We start from the raw sequence: 22259 nt of genomic DNA, 5'->3' as shown, positions 1-22259 counted from the left end.
TTTCAGTTTAAATGCAGTTTTCAAGAAATTGCCTACTCTCTATTTTTTGTTTCTTGCTCCTGTTTCTTCTTTTGGCATTTTGAAGCAGCAATTACAACCCGGTTATGATCCACTAGTGCAAAATGTGTAAAACTTGCAATGAATCCCCTGGTCTTAAGATTTTATTTGGAGTGTATTAACTAATGTACAATGTTACAAATCCACCCACTACTGTGCAATGTGACGTTACTTTTTTAGGCTCGTCCGTGACTGATGACGGACTCTGCCCTGTTAGCATAGATCCCTCCCTGAGTCTGCCATGTTTATCTTCTTGCCAGAGCATTTAACAGCTGCATTCAAGTAAGAAATTTATTTTTATCAAAGCTACTAAAGTTATTCAATCAAAAGCAGTTAGTGATTTTTCTGTTTGTTTTTTGTTGTTGTTTGATTTATATTTAAAGCAAATACATGATCATGCATAACATTATGACCATTATAAACATTATGATAATATTATGTTGGTCCCCCTTTTTGCTAACAAAACAGCCTTGACCCGTCGATGCATATGACTCTACGGTACCCCTGAAGGTGTGCTGTGATATCTGGCACAAAGATGGGTTGCGAGGTGGGTCCTTCATGGATTGAACTATTTAGTAAATCCCACAGATGCTTGATTGGATTAAGATCCGGGGGGAATTTCGAGGCCAAGTCAACACCTTAAACTCGTGCTCCTCAAAGCATTCCTGATCCATTTTAAGGGCCCACAGCCACCAGGGAATTCAGTTTCCATGAAAGGGTGAACATGATCTGCAACAATGCTTTGGTAGGTGGTACGTGTCAAAGTAATATCCTCCTGGATGGCAGGACCCCCAAGTTTTCCCAGCAGAACATGTCCAAGAATCACACTGCCTCAACTAGCTTGCCTTCTTCCCATAGTGCATACTGGTACCATGTGTTTTCCGGGTAAGAGATATGCGCGCACACACACACACACACACACACACACACACACACACACACACACACACACACACACACACACACACACACACACACACACACACACACACACACACACACGGCCATCCATGAGATGTAAAAGAACTTGATTCATCAGACCAGGCTATCTTCTTCCATTGCTCTATGGTCCAGTTCTGATGATCATGAGCCACTGTTGGCACTTTCGTTGGTGGACAGAGGTCAGCATGGGCACCCTGACTAATCTGCAGCTATGCAGCCCCATACACAACAAACGGTGATGTGCTGTTTTATTCTGACCCCTTTCTATCAGAACTAGCATTAACTTTTTGAGCAATTTGAGCTACAAAGATCATCTGCGTATGCAGATATTCGAACGCACACCCTTGCAAAGTATACTTCTTTTAACTCTTCTCATACAACGGTGTTGCATGCACAGTTTTGAGCAAACTCTCGCCACAATTTACTATTAAAAAATTAAATGTGCACATGTCCAACGTATGAGCGTACAAACAAAGTAATCTTCTATTGATGAAATTCGCATAACGCGCACTGTACTCTGACCCTTGCGTACATGTAAAACGTGAAGTATACTTCGGCCTTAAGTGACTCAGTGACTTTTTTCTGGGTACCATCCACAATCAAATGGGCAAACTTAGCACAAGATTCAAGAGATTGGATTCCACCTGAGGTCATACTCTCACAACCATCAGCACAGCTGGAACAAATACCTTCCCTGGGTCAAGTATGCAAAAAACTCACTCCATCAAGCCACCAACAAGTCTCGCACCCTTACAGTGCACACTCTGTTACAACCAACATGGTTTACAAGTCAGGTAAGCCTTTGGAAGTTTAATCTGTGAACCACTGGATGCAGTAGAGCAAGAGGGTATGGGGCTCGGCACACGTGCACCTGCAGAGGGCGGTAAGAAGGACAAAAGGTCTGGCTCTCCACCAGGGACATCCAACTCCGGCTGCCCTGCCGCAAACTAAAGTCTATATTGGACCATTAACTATTCAGAGACAAATCAACAAAGTCCAGTTATATGTTTCCCTCCTGAAACCTCACCATGATCCTCTTGTTCCTTCTTGCACAGGGTCTGGTGCAGCTGACGTGCCTCCCCCTCCGATGGAATCTGATGTGGGCCTCAGTCTACACTGCCAATACCATCCTGGACTCCTGGTGACAGGGTAACCGAATTTAATATCTGGTTGACTGGGAGGGTTACAGACCAGACAAAAGACCTTGTGTACCACGGGAGGACATCTTGGATCCTGCTCTGTTAACAGACTTTGATGTCAGTCATCCAAACCAACCTACATCCAGGGGTAAATTTCACCCCCGTTGCTGGCAAAAGTGGTCATCAGGATCATTCCATGGAGAGGGGGGTACTGTCACTGATTCAACAATGTCATCAGTACCAGACCCTAAAAATCTGCACATTCGTTCACTTTCATCTGAATACTAACCTACAACACCTGTCAACACTCATTAAGAACTCTTATATATGTTAATATATAGGAGCCAATTTCTACGCTTTGTATTTTGTCAAAGGTAAAGGTCACTCATCTGCAGCTTTACAGATTATGAGGGTTGTTCCTCAGGGGTCTGTTTTGGGGCCTCTCCTTTTGGTTGTTTGAATTTGACTTTAAATTCTAATAAAACTAATAATAACTAATAAACTTTATTTTTAAGATCAAAGTAACAAGCAGCACATCTATTATCACTTGGTATTTTACAGGGAACTAATCTTTGTTTAGTAAAGTAAACTAAAGTTGTGACAGAATACAAATATCTTGGTTTTATATTGGATGAATCCATATCTTTTAAATTTTATGTAAATCAATTAAGAACTAAGCTCAAGCTAAAACTTATTTATTTTTAGTGTTTTTTTTTAATATTATTTTTAATTTTTTTTATGGAACCCCACACATGAAATGCAAGATCATTTACTATTCCGTTCCCTTGATTTGCTAAATCATTCAAATGTTTTACTATTTCATTATCTCGATTTGCTAAATCCTGTGCACAATTTAGCCTACTAATGTTTTCCTGCATGCCATGTGCGGGGCTCTGTAGTTTTTCATTTGAGGCAAAAAAGAGCTGCCACCTTCATGCCATTACTTGATTATCGAGAATTGCCACTTTTACCAAACTTCTATGTTCCTTAGACAATCTTTATGCTCTTAGATTTATAACAAATTGTAATTTCATAACTCAAAATTGTGAGCTTTATAATAGAGTTGGCCTATGTTGGTTTTCAATTTCAATACTTAGGCATTGGTACCTTGTGGCAGGCAAGATGGGCCCGAAAGCCATAAGACTGGTCTGAAGCTGGCAGTTATCTATGCCATATATGGCAGGTTTTTTTTTTTGTTTTTTGTTTTTTGATAACTAAAGTGTGTTTGAACGTTCACCTGTTCCTGCCTCCTCCTTCCCTGAACACAAATCTTGGTACCTGTTTATTTATAAATCTATTTTGGGTCTGTTGCATTCATATCTTTGATCCTGTACTTAAAAGAAAATTGCTTGGGTATATTCTTTGCATTCACAGAACTTATAGCCTTCTTGTTTTACATGTACAAACTAAATTAGGAAAACAAGCGTTTTATTGCAGCACCCACTTATTTGAACACTTTACAAAATGATTTAAAGATGGAGATTTTGGTGTGAATGAGCACTTTTAAATCTTTGATCTGTGAGCTGTTAAAGAAAGAAACAAATTTTAAATGTTTTCAAATATGTTCAGTTTAATGATCTGGACAAACAGACTAGACATTACTGAACTGACACACCAGTGTCCAGAGCTGCTCTCCAACATATGGCTAAACATCAGTACACTCTTTCAGTTACAGATGTCTCTCTTCCTGAGAATGTTAACCCTGACCTGGATGAGATATCTAAGGTAAAGTGACATTTCTGTATCATCTGTGTCATATTTTCCAGAGATTTAATCTACTCTCTTTTTATATTTAAATTATAAACTTCTTATTTCCCTACTTGTTTTCACTTCAGGTTCCTAAAGTTCACTCCATTCACACTTATGTGGCACTTTACAAGTTCCTCCCACAAGAGCAAAATGATTTAGAATTACAGTAAGTGCATGTGTATGTGCATGACAGAAAGTACCAACATTTTTGCTTATGACAAGGCAACAGGAAAAAACATGTCTGTGCAAAATGTATGTCTGTGTCTATAAGGATATAAACTTTCACAAAGATGGTTTAATACACATCACATTTGGGCTTCTCTCTGTTTTTATTTTAGTCCTGGTGACAGAGTTACGTTGATCGATGACTCTAATGAAGAATGGTGGAAGGTGGGTATTCATGTCTTAAGAGCAACATTCTCAGAAGCATCATAGTGTTTCTTTTTGAGAAATTCTATACCAGAATTTGCTTTAATGAATCATATCTGCAATTATATCTATGTGAAGGGGTCTGACAATGTCAGCTTAAAATATTGCTTTCGGACAGCTTTTATACACCCATTCATAAGTTCTCATGATGTACGCATGAGAAGTGATGGTCATCTGTGCTTCTGCGCTGATTTAGAGCTTTAACGCTGGACTAATGAACGCATGAGTATGACAGTTAGATAGAAGAGATGGTTTATCAATTAAAGTTTAAAGGAAGTGTATGTAAGATTGTGGCCAAAACTGGTACTGCAATCACTTTCCAATTACTATAGAAGGGTGTATCCCCTCTCCCTCTCCCCCTTGAATCGAGATTGCCAGATATGCTGCAAGATCCCACAGCTACAGCTACGTTTGTAGCTGCAGCTGTGGTAACTAGAGCAGAGCTGGCAACCCAGATGCCAAATAACGTGCTGCATTAACGTGAGATTCTTATCGGGCGATTAAAAAAACAAATATCACTGTTAATCTCTTCTCAAAGTTGGGTTGGGAGCTGGGTCTATACTACTATGCAAGCTATGAAAAGACTAAGGTTATTTGCACCTTGTGCAATGCGGGACTAGTTTACTGTAGAAGTTCTTCAAGTCTCAAGTACCACCTAAACGCAAAGCATCCCTTAGCTAATGCAGAAGATTCCGGACAAAGCACTGATGTAGCACAGGGGAAGAGCCCAGCCATCAGCACAGCTCTATCAGCTACAAGTAAAGGTCCTTCTCAAAAAAGTAGCATATGTGATAAAAGTGTATTATTTTCCATAATGTAATGATAAAAATTAAACTTTCATATATTTTATTCATTGCACACCAACTGAAATATTTTAGGTCTTTTAGTGTTTTAATACTGATGATTTTGGCATACAGCTCATGAAAACCCAGAATTCCTATCTCAAAAAATTAGCATATCATGAAAAGGTTCTCTAAACGAGCTATTAACCTAAACATCTGAATCAACTAATGAACTCTAAACACCTGCAAAAGATTCCTGAGGCTTTTAAAAACTCCCAGCCTGTTTATATTTTTTCACATTTTCATGTTGAGAGAAACGATAATATTATTAGATGATGATATTATTCTCGGGTGAGAACGCGCCACACTGCCAGAATTTGTGGAGACACAAAGATAAAGCACTTTGTGTTTTCTGTTCTTAAACCCTCGACGAAACTGAAAGCAAGCATTTGACTCGAGATTATTTTGCTATCATAAGTAATCTCGCTCTCACTCGGAGTACAGATGAGCTTACCTGCACTCGTGAACGCAGTTATGGACTCTTTCCTCATTCGACTGGTGTTTGGATCTCATGTGATTCTCATTGTGGTGGTGATATTATGATAACTCAGTTTCATTAATAAATTTCATCAAAAGCAACTCCATTTTGTATGATAATTTTCAATTTTCATATAAGTAGTTCCAAACATTGCGAGGCAGACGACATTGTGTGATGAAATACACTAAACTTATTAACACGGTCCACAGTGCCACCCAGTGGAGTTAGTTATAACTGGGAGATTTAGAGAGAGTTATAATGGATTCACTGCATTTACAGCCAGCAAATCAACACATTAAAATTTGAATAGTATTTTTAGTTTTCGAATATTAATTACAGATCGGATATTTGAATATTCGTGCACACCCCTAGTGGGAACAAGGCAGGCCAGCTGCAACTCGGAGGTCATCAAAAACCCACCTCAAGTCACACAAAAAAAAACAAAAAAAACACCACACACCCACAAAAGGGAAGTTGTATGAGCACACAGCACACTGTGAAACACTGCAGAATGAAGCAGCTAGCCTCCCCAGTTCCACACACGAACTCACAGACCCTGGAAAAAAAGAGAAAAACATTAAAGAAAACAACTCGACTCGGCGCAGTAAAAGGTCCCGGCTGAAACATCCTCCCTCACATCTCCCCCTGCTATTGACAGAAATGAGAGAGGGAGGATTTTTCAGCCGTGACTTTTTACTGCACCGAGTCGAAGTACTCTCAGAAGTGCTATTCTGCCATACATTATAGTTCTCCTTTTTTATCCACTTAGAAAAGCGGCACGTTTTATTTAGTGTCACCATACTTGATCGTTCAACTATTCGTGTAACTGTATTTAAATAGGCAAACGTGGAGGCGTTTGGTCGCTTCTAAATTGATCTCTGTTTGGTACCATAGTGAATGAACTGGGCTTAGTGGGCTAAGCTAAATGCTATCAGATCATCACCTGAATAATTGCATAGATTGCATAGTATACAATACATTTTTTGTCCATCATATCGATGCTAACATGATACAGTGATTCTGAAATAGCTTACTCTATTCATTGCCAGACAATTTGATCTACAATACATCTTGATGTAGTCCTATGTGTAAAAGAAAAGGCAAACAAATGTTTGTTCACAGTATTTGCATTCATTATTTGTTTATGTATTTCTGTTATACAGTATAACTGGTGATGCTTGACTGCATGATAGACTTTACAAAGCTCTGCAGGGGATATTGTGTCATCCTGAGGTGATGTTGCTTCTTGAAAAAATGACTGTGGTGGAGGGGGCGTGGTTTAGCAAGTTCTGCATGAAGACAGAGATTTGGAGAAAGATTGCTGTAAACAAATTATATTAAACTGAGTGAGAGCATGACTTTATTTTGTTTGTAGCCTACCACGAGAGTTCTGAATAAACACAAGTCACAGTCACGCCGACCCTGTCTTCATCCTCCTTATTCTACAAACCTTTTTCCAATGACCTAAGGCAAGACTTAAGTACCTGGGGCTCATCGGTTACGGTTGTTTTTCCATGCTGGCATGTTGGTCAATGGCAGCTTTCCCTAACGATACAGTATGCTTTTTATATCAATTTGTGCTCTTTTGTCCATAAGGTCTGACGTTTTAGCATGTTAACGTTATGATATGACAAATCCAGGCAGCATGTCGTGGAGGCTTGTGTATGTTTTTTAAGCAATGATATATCAGATATTTATTTGACACCACATTAAGCTAATCATTTGACGAGAGACGCTATGCTGCTGCGTCCCACTTAAGATTCTAGAGTGGGATTTTTTTATCGCAGATTTAGCACAACTCCAAAAAGGAGGACAAATTAGTGTCCAGGTTGAGGTTGCACTAGACAGGGGGCATAAAATCCAGATGTATGGCCACCCTAATCTGGAGGCTGAATTCAGATGGTTAAAATATTTTTCTATATTTTTCATTCCCCAGAGCAAGCAGGCTACGATTACTAAATATAATTCTATCAAAGCTGTTGATGAAACTACAAGGAGGTAAATTTAGCGATTCAGAGGGCCAAATATTTGTGACTCATTTGTTATTGACAAAAACGCTATATCCAACAGAAGGTTTCAGCGTCCGTATTGAATTTAAGATCAACAGAAGTTTCGATGTAATCATTATAGAAATGCCATTCCACTTATCACAGAAAATGGACCAGAAGTGTAGTTTGGAGTGGCATCCAGCATCTAATTGATCATGTATCAGATGATGTAGTTTGTATGTTTTTTTTTTGTGAGATTGAGAAGCCTTCATATAAAAGAGCGACCTTGTGGAATGATTCACATGGAGAAATTGAGATGGCTTAAAAGAGAAAGCAAGTCCCGTTTTGAAATGTAAATGCATCCTGCAAATTCTTTAATTACTGCTCAAATTCTGTCAAGTTTCTCTGAAAGCAAGGAAGCTTAAATCAGATCTGAAGTAAGATTAATACTGAGAAATTCGAACAGAAATCATTTTGCAAAATATTATTTTACAGTTTTTTAAGAACTTTGTAAGTGTACAAACAGTTTTATACGAAGACACTTTTTAAAGACAGTCCATTATGCGTATACAGACAGGAGCCATCTTGGAAAACAGTCTTGACGAGTCAAGCCACGAACGCTGGGCTACAGAATCAGGGCTACAGAATCAGGCGGGGCTATAGATGGGGCTCAGAATCAGGCGTTCTTCTTAGTCGGTTGAGGCAGTGTTTCGCCATACTCTGATGGCACAGCCTGGCACATTCTGAGATTGATAATTAGCTTGGCCTGGTATCAATAAAAGCTTCTCTTTGACTAACAAGGAAGTTTTCAGCTCTGAAACTTACAGGATATTCTTATATTACCATGACATTTTATATATCAAAAGCTCAAGGGAAAGTTGATTTCTCAGTTCATGACCCCTTTAAAATGAGACTTGCATAGAGTGAAAAGCACCCTCTGTTAAACATCCACCATTCATCCATTTCCTGGATCTTGATCTGTCACTTTCTGAGACTTACTTCATGACATTAATCATCTGGTAGTCATTCAGACAAAAAAAGGACTGACGAGTTTAATGCAAAAATACATTTTACAACCAATTACAATCAATGTACACTGTTCTAACTAAATAAAATTACTTTTAAATAACAAATGTACATGCCTTGCAGGGACACTGTATAAAGGACCATTAATGCCTTGATTGATAATGCCTTGTGCTGTTTTGTATTGTGTGTGCAGGGAAAATGCGGTGATAGAATTGGATTATTTCCTGCTAATTTTGTGCAGCGAGTGCGTCCAGGTGAGCGTGTCTGGAAGGTGACGCAAAGTGTCCTTGGCAACAAAGATCTGGGTCACTTGACTGTTAATGAGGCTCAGGTATATATACAAGTATAAAACATAATATATAGTTTTATACATTTTATGTACTTGTCAAACTTGAGTTTAGCTCATTCAGGATGATGCATTATCCAATATATTTTAGGGGACATGAACATTTGCTTAGTTACTTGATTTAACACATTATCAACTTTATTTATATAGCGCTTTTACAATGACGATTGTTTCAATGCAGCTTCACAGTGTTAAACAAGACAATATTACAACAAAATTTGATTTGGCTATTTTTAAAAACCATTAGATGTGGACATCTTATCCCACTAGGGTTTCTGGGGCCCATTCATTTCTGCTTCCAATTTCTAAGGGTGTAATTTAACCCAAGAGTCTCACTTTGACCTTCAAAAAAAGAGAGCTAAGAGTCTGTGTTGGAGTTGTGGGAAAGTGTCCACACTGTAAAAAGTTATTTAGAAAAAAAGTTAAAATTTTGAGTTCATTGAAATTAAAATTTTGAGTTAATACAATGAACATTTGTTGAGATTCGACAACCTTTATTAAAATATTATTAAAAGATTTTGTAAGCAAATTGGGTAATTGTGCGTCATTTCTGATGACGCAGTGAAACATGCCAAATAATATAATTCTAAAATTATGCCTGACTAAAGCTGCGTTTCCACCGCAGGAACTTTACCCAGGAACCAGGAACTTTGGGGTGGTACTCAGTGTGTTTTGACCTTAGGAACCAGGGTCTAAATGAAGTTCCGGGTAAATATTTCCCCCTCCAAATGGCCCTGCTCGCGAGGTAGTACTTTTTCAGAAAGTTCAGGAACTTTCGAGGGTGGGACTTGGGCGCTGAACACGCTGATTGGTTGAGCTCACACAGCATTTTATTTCAACCGGCATTTTTAAAGTCTTTTGTGAGGTTCGTTCTGCGTTCAGTAAATATCAGTCTTGCTCTCTGTCTGATGGCGCGCGTTCGTCTCAGCCATCTCACGTTCAGTGTCCGTAATAGCTGATAATAATATACATTGTCATTTAAATCTAGCTTTACAAGCTTTCTGAATATGCTAGTGCTCTTTTCTGTCGTTTTTATTTACCTCTTTAGTAAACCTATACATAACCAGCAAAAGCAGCACAGCTTGAATCTCTTCCATACTCGTTATAAATTTTTTTACAGTCTATTTTTCACCATGTAAACAACCTGACTGATTACTTTTAAGTGTGCGTCCTTACATGATGTGACAGCGCGCCCCGCGCTCAAGTTGACAAGAGAGGAAAATTCATTTTTCTGAGGGGTAAACTTTTTATTTCGTAAGTTATGAAGATAATGTTGGAATAATGACTCGGCGTGTATTGCCCCAGGCAGTTTTTACTTTAACTGCGCCTGACAGAAGAATAAAAAAAATTCTAAGATGATTATTACACTTTACAACAAATAAATAGCTTATATAATGCTGTATTAGTCCTCGTGGCCGTTAAGAGTTGCTATGGCTACAGTTAACACATTCCAGCTGCTGGAGAAAACAGCGTTAACATTTTTGATGCGGCAGACAAACTGCATGTGACAAAATGGTTGCGATTGAAAGTCATCACATGTAAACACCAGATCGGTTAAGATAACGTCTCATGTAAACAGTCCACTAAATCTTTCAATCGGAATGACAAAAAAAGTGTGCTTGTAAACGTGGCGTGTCTCGCAAAAATGATTACTGTCCGTCACTGACTTGGAGGAGCAGTCGTGCGCAGTCCTACATCACCGGACTAATTTGCCTAATCTTCACGGAACTTTAGATTGCGGTGGAAACGCAGACAGTTGCAGGTCTGGGAGGAGAAAAGTTCCTGTAAAAAAAGTTCCTGGTACAAATTGTTCCGGTTCATTTTGGTGGAAACGGGGCTTAAATGAGTTTATTAACAAGAGGAACTTTTGAACAATGTTATCAAACAGGCACACACTGGGAAAATATACAGAGAATATAAAATGTACATGAAATAAAGATAGGAACCAGGAACACACTGCAAAAAAGGTTTTTCTTACTTATTATTTTTGTCTGGTTTCTAGTTAAACCATCTTAAAATTCTTACATTAAGAAAAAAAATACTAGACAAGTAAAAATTATTGTCTTGTTTTGGGAAAAGAATAACCAAAAAGGCTAACACTTTATTTTGATAGTCCACTTTAGACATTCTACTAACTATAAGTAAGTTTGCAACTACATGTCAACTAACTGTCATTAGAGTATTTGTAGACTCTCTGATTAATATTTACTAAAACTTTATTTTGTCGGTCCCCCAACAGACATTCTACTGACTATAAGTAAATTGGCAACTACAATTCAACTTACTCTACTAACCCCAACCCTAACACCTAACCGTAACCTACCAGTCTACTGACCGTCAACTAACACTCTAATGACAGTTAGTTGACATGTAGTTGCAAAGTTACCTATAGTTAGTAGAATGTCTAAAGTGGACTATCAAAAAAAAGTGTAACCCTAAAAGTTTTTTAAGAGATAGTTCACTTTAAAATAAAAATTCTGTCATCCTTTATTCACCCTCAAGTTGTTTCTAACCCGTATGAATTTCTTTCTTCAGCTGAACACAAGGAAAGATATTTTGAAGAATGTCAGTAACCAAACAGTTAACTGAAGCCATTGACTTCCATAGTAGGAAAAAATACTATGGAAGTCAATGGTTCCCGTTAACTGCTACTGACATTCTTCAAAAAAATCTTCCCTTGTGTTCAGCTGAAGAAAGTAATTCATACAGGTTTGAAACAAGTTGAGGGTGAGTAAAGGATGACAGAATTTTCATTTTAAAGTGAACTATCCCTTTAAAATAAGCAAAATAATGTTGTTTTCCGTTTGAATTAAGATTATTTTACTTACCCCATTGGCAGATTATTTAGCTTATTTTAAGCAAAAACTCTTAAGAATTTTTAGATGTTTGGACTACAAAAGAGACAAAAATACTAACTAAGAAAAGCATTTTTGCAGTGCATAGAACTAAGACAGAACATAAACTAAAACATAAACCTGACAGCATCAATTAATTTTACTGTTTGTCCTTTTCCTTTTTAAACCACTTATTTTTTTTCCTGTCACAATTCATAGATATGTGTTGGTAAGAAGGAAGACACAGATGGCTTTCTGAAGCTTAGCAGTGGTAAGAAGAGAGGTCTGGTGCCAACTGATTCACTGGAGGAGATATGACAGCTCATTAGTAACAGCTGTTGCTTTTAACATCGTGACATTGACCATGAGTAATATAATTTAACATACACCTTTTATATTGTGTCAGATATTAATATAAGCTGCATTAAAGTGTCTTGATTAGTTTGATCTGATTGGATATACAATTTATGTTTCTGTAGCATACTGAATGTCTCAGACCTTCATTGTGATGTTTTTGTGCTTTTCCCCCCTATTGCCATATTTAATTCCTAGTGCATAAAGGCATAGAAAGGTAAAGGAGAAGGTTTGATCATATTTTATCATAAAAACGTAACTTTCTAAGCAAAAAGAAATAATGTGACAACTTCCATTAGAATGATTATAAGTACATTAATAACTATTTTAATAAATATTTATAAGAAAATTTATAAGAAATCAATTAACTGGGCAAGCCCCAGTTTGGAGTTTGTTCTCATTTAAACACAATATTTTTGAAAGTCATGAGAACCTGGACCTTTACCTTATGTAGCAATACTAGAAGAGACCTACCGATAATGTGTTAACATTTGTATTGAACACCTTTCAAAGAAAGTCAAAAAGTTTGTATTTCCATTTGTAAAATAAATAATATAGTCTGAATATGTCCGATGTGACCACTTCTCATACACACACTCATGCTAATGTGTGTGGCAGACTGATGCTGAGCTTTACATATGGTCTTTCATAGGGAGGTATAAGACAAGTGCCTTCACACAGAAGACCTGTAAGCACCAGCTTTAAAACAATTAATTGCCAATAAGGAAGCAAGGAAACTACATCACATTTACTGTATCAAACAATCTGGATAAATAAAGATATGTCATTTATAGTTCCTTTGTCTTTTTGAAGTAATATACTTGCATGAGGTGAGATGTTGGATTTTGAAGGATTTAAAAGGTTTGTGTGTTCAAGCATTTACAAATGAAAAAAAAAAAACTAGAACAATCATCTGTTCCTTTTAACACTGTATACCTATTAGAACATTAAAATTTTCAGTAATTTATTGCAAGGACTGAAATAGTTGTTTGCTGTTTTACAAGGTGTGGTTATAAAAACATGATTTTCTTAGTAAAACAAATAAATATCAATGGAACTCTATACACTGACTAAAATGCCAACATTTTGTCATGCATGCAAGGTTATCTTCATTTTAAAGGTGGCTTTCATTTCTTCTAAACCCATGATAAAAAAAAAGATTTATATAGACTACAACCTATTTTACACTATAACAGCTGTACATCTATATTTTTTCCTGCCCTCATTCTGATAGATCTTATGTCTGTATTTAGTAATTAGGACACTAAAGTAGGGCAGATTTCAGAGATGATTAAATGTGCTTGACGCTATAGTGCAGTGAAATATGGGTTCATGAGACAGTTATTTCTGCCATCCTAGTGTTTTTTTGTATTTACACTAGATAATCTTCTCACTCTAAAGACATGAATATAGCCACATTTTTTCATAGTGTCGAAATGGCTGTAACTATCAACTTCGAAGGGATATGATTTTCATTGCAGGATTATAATATTCCAGAACAATGGTGAAAAGGCTATTTCTTAGCATTGTAACAAGAACAGCAGCTCTTGCACACGACTATTTTCTTTTTTTTAATACAGACATGACTTTATTAAACTATTCAGATTACAAACAGTTTACAGCACCCATTACACGCAGAGTAAATTTGAACCAGAGTTGGCCAATTCATATAGATCTACAAGGTTACATTTGACATTTTTTATTCCGGCTACGTCTGATTACAATCGGATTTGTATTGTCCATGTAAACACAGCTATTGTTTAAGTTCTAGTCATGGTTTTCTGTCTGTTTTGTTTAAATAAAAATGTTTTACAAAATTTTAAAAATGATGCAGTAACATGAAAAATACGAAGTTTAAGAATGACTGAAGGGGGCAGCAGTGGGGGAATTAATCATCAAAATCAAAGTTTTTTTTGTTTGTTTGGGGTTTTTTTTTGTTGAGAATATAGATACTACTAATTACAATGTGTATTTTCATTTAAATGTAATAATGTACACTGCCGGTCAGTTGTTTGGAAGTTACTGTAAAATGCAATTTGTCTATCTGATGCTGAATTTTCATTATCATTACTCCACTGTCTTCACTGTCACATTAACCTTCAAAAATAATTATAACATGCTGTTTTGCTGTTCAAGAAACATTTCTGATGTATACTATAGCTCAAATGTGTGGGGTCAGTAAGGTTTTTTTATTTATTATTTTTTTGGAAGACATTAATAGCAAGGATGCATTAAATTGATCAACATTGACAATAAAGACAACAAATGTTTGTTTGTTTTTTTTACTTATTTACTTAACTATTATTAAACTATATTAACTAATTAGTATTATAACTTTATTATATTATTATTAGTAGTAGTAGTATTTAACTTTTTTAACTTGTACTCAAATAATCCTGAAAAAAGTATTAATGCACATCACCACCAGACATTTGTAGCAGTTGCCTTATGGAGGACACATTTTAACCTGTCTGCAAATAAAAACTAGGCCTACACTGCTGAATGTTCTTATCTTTTTGTCAAGTCTTTAAAAAAATAAAAAATAAAATAAAAAAAATTGTCACATTTATATAGCGCTTTTTCTAGGCACTCAAAGATTACATATAGAACACCATCAATGTGCAGCATCCACCTGTGCTTGTTACAGACCCATCACTATACTGGGGTGTTGGACCCACACAGACCACTAGGGTGAGCACCCCCTGCTGGCCTCACTAACACATATCTTCCAGTAGCAACGTAGTTTTCCCAGTTAATATACAGGTCCTTCTCAAAAAATTTGCATATGTGATAAAAGTTCATTATTTTCCATAATGCAATGATGAAAATTTAACTTTCATATATATTTTAGATTCATTGCACACCAACTGAAATATTTCAGGTCTTTTGTTTTTGTACTGATGATTTTGGCATACAGCTCATGAAAAGCCAAATTTCTCTAAAAATTTGCATATTTCATCAGACCAATAAAATAAAAGTGTTTTTAATACAAAAAAGTCAACCTTCAAATAATTATGTTCAGTTATGCACTCAATACTTGGTCGGGAATCCTTTTGCAGAAATGACTGCTTCAATGCGGCGCGGCATGGAGGCAATCAGCCTGTGGCACTGCTGAGGTGTTATGGAGGACCAGGATGCTTCGATAGCGGCCTTAAGATCATCCAGAGTGTTGAGTCTTGCATCTTAACTTTCTCTTCACAATATCCCACAGATTCTCTATGAGGTTCAGGTTAGGAGAGTTGGCAGGCCAATTGAGCACAGTAATACCATGGTCAGTAAACCAGTGGTTTGGGCACTGTGAGCAGGTGCCAGGTCGTGCTGAAAAACGAAATCTTCAATCTCCATAAAGCTTTCCAGCAGATGGAAGCATGAAGTGCTCCAAAATCTCCTGATAGCTAGCTTCATTGACCCTGCCCTTGATAAAACACAGTGGACCAACACCAGCAGCTGACATGGCACCCCAGACCATCACTGACTGTGGGTACTTGACACTGGACTTCAGGCATTTTGGCATTTCCTTCTTCCCAGTCTTCCTCCAGACACTGGCACCTTGATTTCCGAATGACATGCAAAATTTGCTTTCATCTGAAAAAAAAGTACTTTGGACCACTGAGCAACAGTCCAGTGCTGCTTCTCTGTAGCCCAAAAGTGGCTTGACCTGGGGAATGAGGCACATGTAGCCCATTTCCTGCACACGCCTGTGCACGATGGCTCTGGATGTTTCTACTCCAGACTCAGTCCACTGCTTCCGCAGGTCCTCCAAGGTCTAGAATCGGCCCTTCTCCACAATCTTCCTGAGGGTCCGGTCACCTCTTCTTGTTGTGCAGCGTTTTTTGCCACACTTTTTCCTTCTCAGAGACTTCCCACTAAGTTGCCTTGATATAGCACTCTGGGAACAGCCTATTCGTTCAGAAATTTCTTTCTGTGTTACCCTCTCACTTGAGGGTGTCAATGATGGCCTTCTGGACAGGGTCGGTTCGGCAGTCTTACAGATGATTGTGGTTTTGAGTAATGAACCAGGCTGGGAGTTTTTAAAAGCCTCAGGAATCTTTTTGCAGGTGTTTAGAGTTAATTAGTTGATTCAGATGATTAGGTTAATAGCTTGTTTAGAGAACATTTTCATTATATACTAATTTTTTAAGATTAGGAATTTGGGGTTTTCATGACCTGTATGCCAAAATCATCAGTATTAAAACAATAAAAGACCTGAAATATTTCAGTTGGTGTGCAACGAATAAAATATTTGAAAGTTTAATTTTATCATTACATTATGGAAAATAATGAACTTTTATCACATATGCTAATATTTTGAGAAGGACCTGTACAGGGTTATATGGCTGCTGGTCCGATTTTGTGCCAGATTGTAGTATCAATAAGAGGATCGATAAGAGTCAGTGATAAAATCATAATTTACCTATACTCATCACTACTGATGAGACTAACTTTTTCACTCATCGTTTAAACAGTTTGATTTATAAATCATTACATTTTCTGTACTCATGACATACTAACAATGTACATGGTTAAAGAATCAGTAGTGTACTAGCTTTTTGCTAAATGAGTCATAAATGTAAATAATTTAGGTAAGCATTAAGTTTGTAGGCCTCTTAGTTTTGATATTTAACCCTAAAAATATTAAACAACTCCCTATAACAATTAGAATTATTTTTTTACAGCAAAGAATGAAAATGAGCTTAACCAAAGTCCCTTTCACTAATTTCTTATTCAGCAGCCTCCTTTGGCACAAACCTTTTTGGCACCTTTTTCAGGCATGCAAGTGAAGCCCCTAAATTTTTGAATTGGAAAACAAGTCTACAAAACTTAGGATTACATTTTATATTTAAACCAAACAGCTCACTGTTTCCAAACACTCAAATCATGACCAAAAAAAAAAGAAAAAAAAAGTGATCAGGCTGGACCAGTCAGAGTGTGTGCACAAGCAGAAGCCCTCCTCTAAGAACACTGAGGGTTTATGTACAAACCATATCTTCTAGTCTCTACAAAATTTTGCTCAGCCCCAGAGTCACAACAATTGTTAGCCACTAGTTACATTTTTTTTAGCTCAACTATGCATAGCTTTAGTGTTGTTAATTGGTATGCATCATCAGGCCTTGAAGAAATAGAGTATCAACATAATGGTATCCAAAGAAATAAACTAGTAGTGACCACCTAAGGAAAGCATGTACAGGACGGAAAGCAATTAACATATCTAAGGTAAGCTCTCTTGATGTACAACAAAACAGATGCAAAAGTAAATGCATACATCTCACTGTTTGAAAAAGTAATCAACACCGAATAGACTTCTCTGCGTGCGCAAATCAATATGCAGAGCCATGAAGGTAAACCATCAACTTAACACAAACCATAGCTAATATTAAAACATACAAGCTAGAGAGACAAAACTGAACTGGTTTTATTTTGCATACAGAATTTATTTTGCATACAGAATTCAAACTCAAAAAATAATTTCTGTTCTCGGTAGCTTAATAACAAAAGCTGTACATGACGTACTAACATTTTTAAATAAACTGAAAGCATGTCTATTTGTATAGAAAAAAAAGAAAAGAAAAAAAAATCTCAAAACAAGTCATTTTAATTTACCACCTTTGGTCGGATACTAAAGAGATCTCGCAGATTTACTTCAGGATCAACGTGGTGTGGGATTTTACGCTCATTAAATAGGCCCGTCAGATCAGCTTCCAGTTTGGCCCTCTGAGTGATGTTCATGCGTAATGAAAAAAGAGAGTGAAGGTCTTCAACCAGAGGACGTCGATTCCGGCCTTCCAACCGTTTCTGCCAACTCTTGCTGCTCCGTTTATGTGGGTGCTAAACAAGAAATCAAGTATTAAAACCAGTGCATTTTACACAAAGAAACATGCTTAACTGATGATTTGTCAATGTGGTAATTTGCAGCATGTCAAATAGTTTATGAACCTCAAGCAACATTTAACCCAAAATACTCCTTTAGGCCACATAACTACCTTGAGTTTGGCCACATCAGGTTCATGGCGCAACATGTGGCGGACGAGGCTTTCCTGTTGAAAAACAGCACAGGTAAGGGTTACTAGCTAAACTTGACATGGAAACACTGCAGCAAGTAAAAAACTTGAATAGCAACTTGAAGTGATTTTTCAATTTGGATCCAAGGTACCCTATTTTGGTTAAGGGATTCAAAGATCAGATTAATAAAATAAAAATGGGCCTCAGGAACATGACTGAAAGGACTTGACCTTTTTTTTTTTTACAAAGTACAGAGGCATTTTTAACTTCAGGTTAACTGCATTATGGTGAAGTCGTTATAATTTCTTAAATTTGAAGAAAATGAGAATTCTACCATCCCTTCCCTTAAATGTACTCACACGCATGGCAAAATTCTTGCTGCAACCAGGGAAGGAACAGCTGTGAGAGAGCAGCTGCAGATGGACCTTTCGAATATGGTGCTGCAAGTTGAAGGTTGTGGAGAAGTATGCCTGGCAACCTTGACTGGGGCATAGCAAAACTGGCTTCTGCAATGCATGTGTCCGCTTGTGCCTTCTCAAGGCATCACGTTTCCGGAAAGCCTTTTTACATACCATACAGGAAAATGATGCTGTTGATGAAATTAAGTGACTTTAGAGCTTTTGTGAAAAACCATTACAGGTACAAAGAGCATATCACCGATTGGGAAGTGGGAAAGTACTTGCAGTTTACATCCAATAAACAAATGTTTGCACCGATTTACCTGGGTGACTCGCCATGTGTTTCCGTAAATTCATCCAGGTGTGTACACTGATGGGGCATTCAGGATAAAGACAGCGGTAACCTGAAAAGACAGTTACTGGGTGGCCGTTGTAAAACTGTTGAAAGATATTATAGTGGGTAGTAGTAGAGGTGTTGAGTAATTGTGCGTGCAGTACCAATAGAGTAACCTGCTGTTTGAAAATTTATTTAAATTCAAAAGGCAGAAAATGCAGTCAAAATGTAATTCTGACCAAGAGTGTCTGGGTTGATTCAGAGAAAGTTAAGTATCACTTCATGCTCAATTTAAAAAATAAATAAATAAACTTTTAAAAGGTCCCATTCTTGGGCCTCTCAGTGTTTTCAAAGCTTGATTATGTTTACAGTGTGCAATAGAACATGAGTTCATGTTTCACGTGTTAAAAAAAAAAAAAGTTTGGCTGTTTCCTCGGTCCTAAAAACAGCCTGATGATTTCCTTGTTCTATGAAGTCCCTCCTTCAGAAATACGTAACGAGTTCTGATTAGCAAGCGCTTCCCGTGTTGTGATTGGACAGCAGCTTAGCACACTTTGCCCGGAAAGGTCCTGCCTCTTACCATAAAGGGGAGACGCAAGAGCTGAATCCTCTTCTCCACGTGGGAGAGCAACAAAACCACTCCCCCTTTTTTTGCGTGTTCTTGTGGGCGGAGGGTTAGTCAACAAACGGTTCTAGTGAAGTCATTACATCCCTGCACTTCCTGCTGTAGTCCAAACCGGCCGGTCGCTATAGGCTTTGAAAGGGAACTTCTGCTAAATAAAATCTCGCTTGGCATTGAACTTTATAATTTTACAGGTATTATTTATGCTCTAACAGCAACATTACACTAACTAAAGTTTGAAAGATGGCATCTCGAAGAACGGGACCTTTAAGCTACAGTATAGCCAGATTTAGTGTCTTGGCTCAGCAGGGTAGCATTGAGAATTAAGAGTTACAATTTGTGGTGTAACAAAAGTTAGACCATTCCCTTTATCGCCTTTTACGTTATCGTTTTTATAAATACAGTAATTGATGGTGCCCCTACTTACCATATATTGAGTTATAGCATTAAGTAAATAAGCGTTATTCAATTAATGACAATTATTGAATCCTCACCTGCATGCCTTCTATAATGAGCATTCCGTGCAACGTGAGACTCAAACCTCATTCCGCAACCACTTTTCAAGCATCTTGGGCAGAAAAAAAAACAAAAAAACAAAAGTGTAGCAGTCTCCACATTTTCTGCAGTGAAGGTTATAAAACATTATACAAACTTTTGAAGGTTGCAGACACACCTGAAACTCGAAGTACCGTGTGTCACCAGGTGCAGTTTTAACGCTCGCCGTTTCCTGAATGTCTTTGTGCACTGAGGCTCTTTACACTGGGGAAACAGACTTCGTCTTGATTATATTTAAAATAAATCAGGGAAGAAAGAGAAAATGAGAGTCAAACCTCAAAGTAATCATGTTTTTCGCTGTGCGCGTAACGCACATGCCTCCTAAGTTTATCCGCGGAGTAGAAGTTTTTGCCACATGCAGCGGCAGTGCACCTGCTCAATGAGAAATTGATTAAAAAATAAACAAAAGGGTTAGTCAATAAATATGCCTACATTAAGAGGCTTTATTAATTTCTAAACTGGCCAACAACTCACATTCCATGATGACATTTTAATATTTTACAGTCAACTTCAGTCACAGGTTGCAAGATAGCTCAATTATGAGCTACAATGAACTAGGCTGGGAGTTTTTAAAAGCCTCAGGAATCTTTTGCAGGTGTTTAGAGTTAATTAGTTGATTTAGATGATGCAAGATAGCTTAAAAAAAAAAAAAAAAAAAAAAAATATACACACACACACACAGATCTAAATGTTTAGGCTACGTCACCCAAATCTAACTGGCATCTAAAGTGTGTCTAACATGTGCCTATAATGGTCTGACAGCAGGACACCCCTCCCCTGACAAGGATAAAACTATCTAGTCCATTTTAAACCAATTGCATTGAATAACATTACTTGAAGTTTTTCACGCCAGTGTGTATTGAAGCATGCCGACTCAGGTGCGATTTACGGGTGAAACTGCGTCCACATTCGGGAAATACACACTTGTAAGGTCGCTTAAAGAAACAGAAAGAAAAAGATGATAAATATGATTTTATTTAACTTTCACACTTAAAGTGTAAAACTACTTACCACACCAGTGTGAATAGTTTGGTGCTCCAGCAGACGCCATTGCCGAGTGAAAGTCGCGCCACATTCAGTATAAGAGCAGTTAAACAACTGCTGTCGCAGCACAGCCTCCTCTTTCTTAACTACCTGTGCGGTCATTTCAAAAACGCTCTTGCAAATACCAATGCGCCTTCACTGAGATTAATCACTGACGTCCTTGTCTGCTTTTAGCTATTTACCCCTGTCACCTGCATGTGATTGAGCTAATGATATCAGCACAGCATGACGTCATAACGAGTCAGGCCTAGCGATTGCATTGGCTGTGTACCCAGAAGGGTTGCCAGGTCCCAGAAATATTTCTAGCCCAATATATATATATATATATATATATATATATATATATATATATATATATATATATATATATATATATATATATATATATATATATATATATATATATATATATATATATATATATATATATCCCTTGTGCATCCCTAAAATTCACTACCCTTTCGTTACCCTTGTGGCTGAAAACAGCCACTAAATTAAACTGCTGTAAAAATTTATCAGATAAAAAAATATTTGCTGATCAAAACTAGGGGAGAGCAGGGGCGAAAGTACAATTTTTCAGAAAAACGCACTATACGCACTAAAAACGCAAATATTTATAAGAAAATATTTTAGACAGAGATATACATTTGCTCTGGTCAATAACTCACAAGTGTGGTCTATCAATAGCAGGAGAAAAACAACTTGTAATTAGAAAAAAAAGTACAGCTTCAGTAATTTACTTTCCGTACTTGACAACTATATTTCGGACCCAGCCATGGGAAAAGATGACGAAATCACATGATTTTTGGCAGATCCATCAAGGGTTGCGTGCTGAACGTGCTGTCATAGCTTGGAATGCAAATGTAGTCAGGGCTCTGAGAAAATCGCTTTGTTACTTTCGTCCCGCATTACTTTCGCCTACTAAATCTTTAAAAAAAAAAAGTTCAGGATTTTAACCCTTTAATTGCCATTTTCATAATTGATGTCACTGATTTGGGGGGAAAACACACAAAATGAATGATTTTTACAGTTTTTTTCAACTGCTTACACACATTTTCCAAAGGTTTCCTCTTTTTTTCAAAACTTAACACACAAATTCAAGAATTCCACACACAAGATGCA

The 22259-nt window shown here is 37.2% G+C and overlaps 2 protein-coding genes across 3 annotated transcripts in view; one reads left to right on the top strand and one right to left on the bottom strand.

Moving 5' to 3' along the window:
* LOC137048292 (SH3 and cysteine-rich domain-containing protein 2-like) overlaps positions 1 to 14454 on the top strand; it is a 146765-nt gene extending 132311 nt beyond the window's left edge. Inside the window, exons 8-12 of the mRNA XM_067426401.1 lie at positions 3808 to 3863; positions 3974 to 4053; positions 4226 to 4277; positions 8844 to 8981; positions 12050 to 14454. Coding sequence (XP_067282502.1) covers positions 3808 to 3863; positions 3974 to 4053; positions 4226 to 4277; positions 8844 to 8981; positions 12050 to 12148 — 425 coding nt within the window. The 3' untranslated portion in view covers positions 12149 to 14454. The remainder of the gene's footprint in view (positions 1 to 3807; positions 3864 to 3973; positions 4054 to 4225; positions 4278 to 8843; positions 8982 to 12049) is intronic.
* A 3119-nt stretch (positions 14455 to 17573) lies between these two features.
* On the bottom strand, positions 17574 to 21349 carry 42sp43 (P43 5S RNA-binding protein). Of its 2 annotated transcripts, none has more exons than XM_067425511.1 (9): positions 21105 to 21349; positions 20928 to 21028; positions 20369 to 20465; positions 20212 to 20297; positions 20033 to 20106; positions 18906 to 19001; positions 18544 to 18773; positions 18166 to 18219; positions 17574 to 18010 (listed from the first exon to the last, which is right to left on the bottom strand). In XM_067425511.1, exons 1-9 carry the CDS (start codon positions 21237 to 21239, stop codon positions 17777 to 17779), a joined length of 1107 nt encoding a protein of 368 aa, XP_067281612.1. In that variant the 5' UTR covers positions 21240 to 21349; the 3' UTR covers positions 17574 to 17776. The 2 variants fall into 2 exon arrangements, with proteins under 2 accessions (XP_067281612.1, XP_067281613.1); XM_067425512.1 differs by having other exon boundaries at positions 18906 to 18986.
* Between the last annotated feature and the right edge of the window lie 910 nt (positions 21350 to 22259).

This window comes from Pseudorasbora parva, chromosome 19, assembly GCF_024679245.1.
Source record: "Pseudorasbora parva isolate DD20220531a chromosome 19, ASM2467924v1, whole genome shotgun sequence".
Classification (NCBI taxonomy): Eukaryota; Metazoa; Chordata; class Actinopteri; order Cypriniformes; family Gobionidae; genus Pseudorasbora; species Pseudorasbora parva.
The sequence above is the reverse complement of the archived record's forward strand: the minus strand, read 5'-3'. Positions and strand labels throughout refer to the sequence as shown.

Excerpts from the sequence above, each read along its gene's own strand:
- 42sp43 (XM_067425511.1), bottom strand. The coding sequence starts at position 21,239 with ATGACCGCACAGGTAGTTAAGAAAGAGGAGGCTGTGCTGCGACAGCAG. Across the intron at positions 20,298-20,368 it reads AAAAACATGATTACTTTGAG|TGTAAAGAGCCTCAGTGCAC; the intron begins GTTTGACTCTCA and ends CTGTTTCCCCAG. Across the intron at positions 19,002-20,032 it reads TCATTATAGAAGGCATGCAG|TAACTGTCTTTTCAGGTTAC; the intron begins GTGAGGATTCAA and ends ACGGCCACCCAG.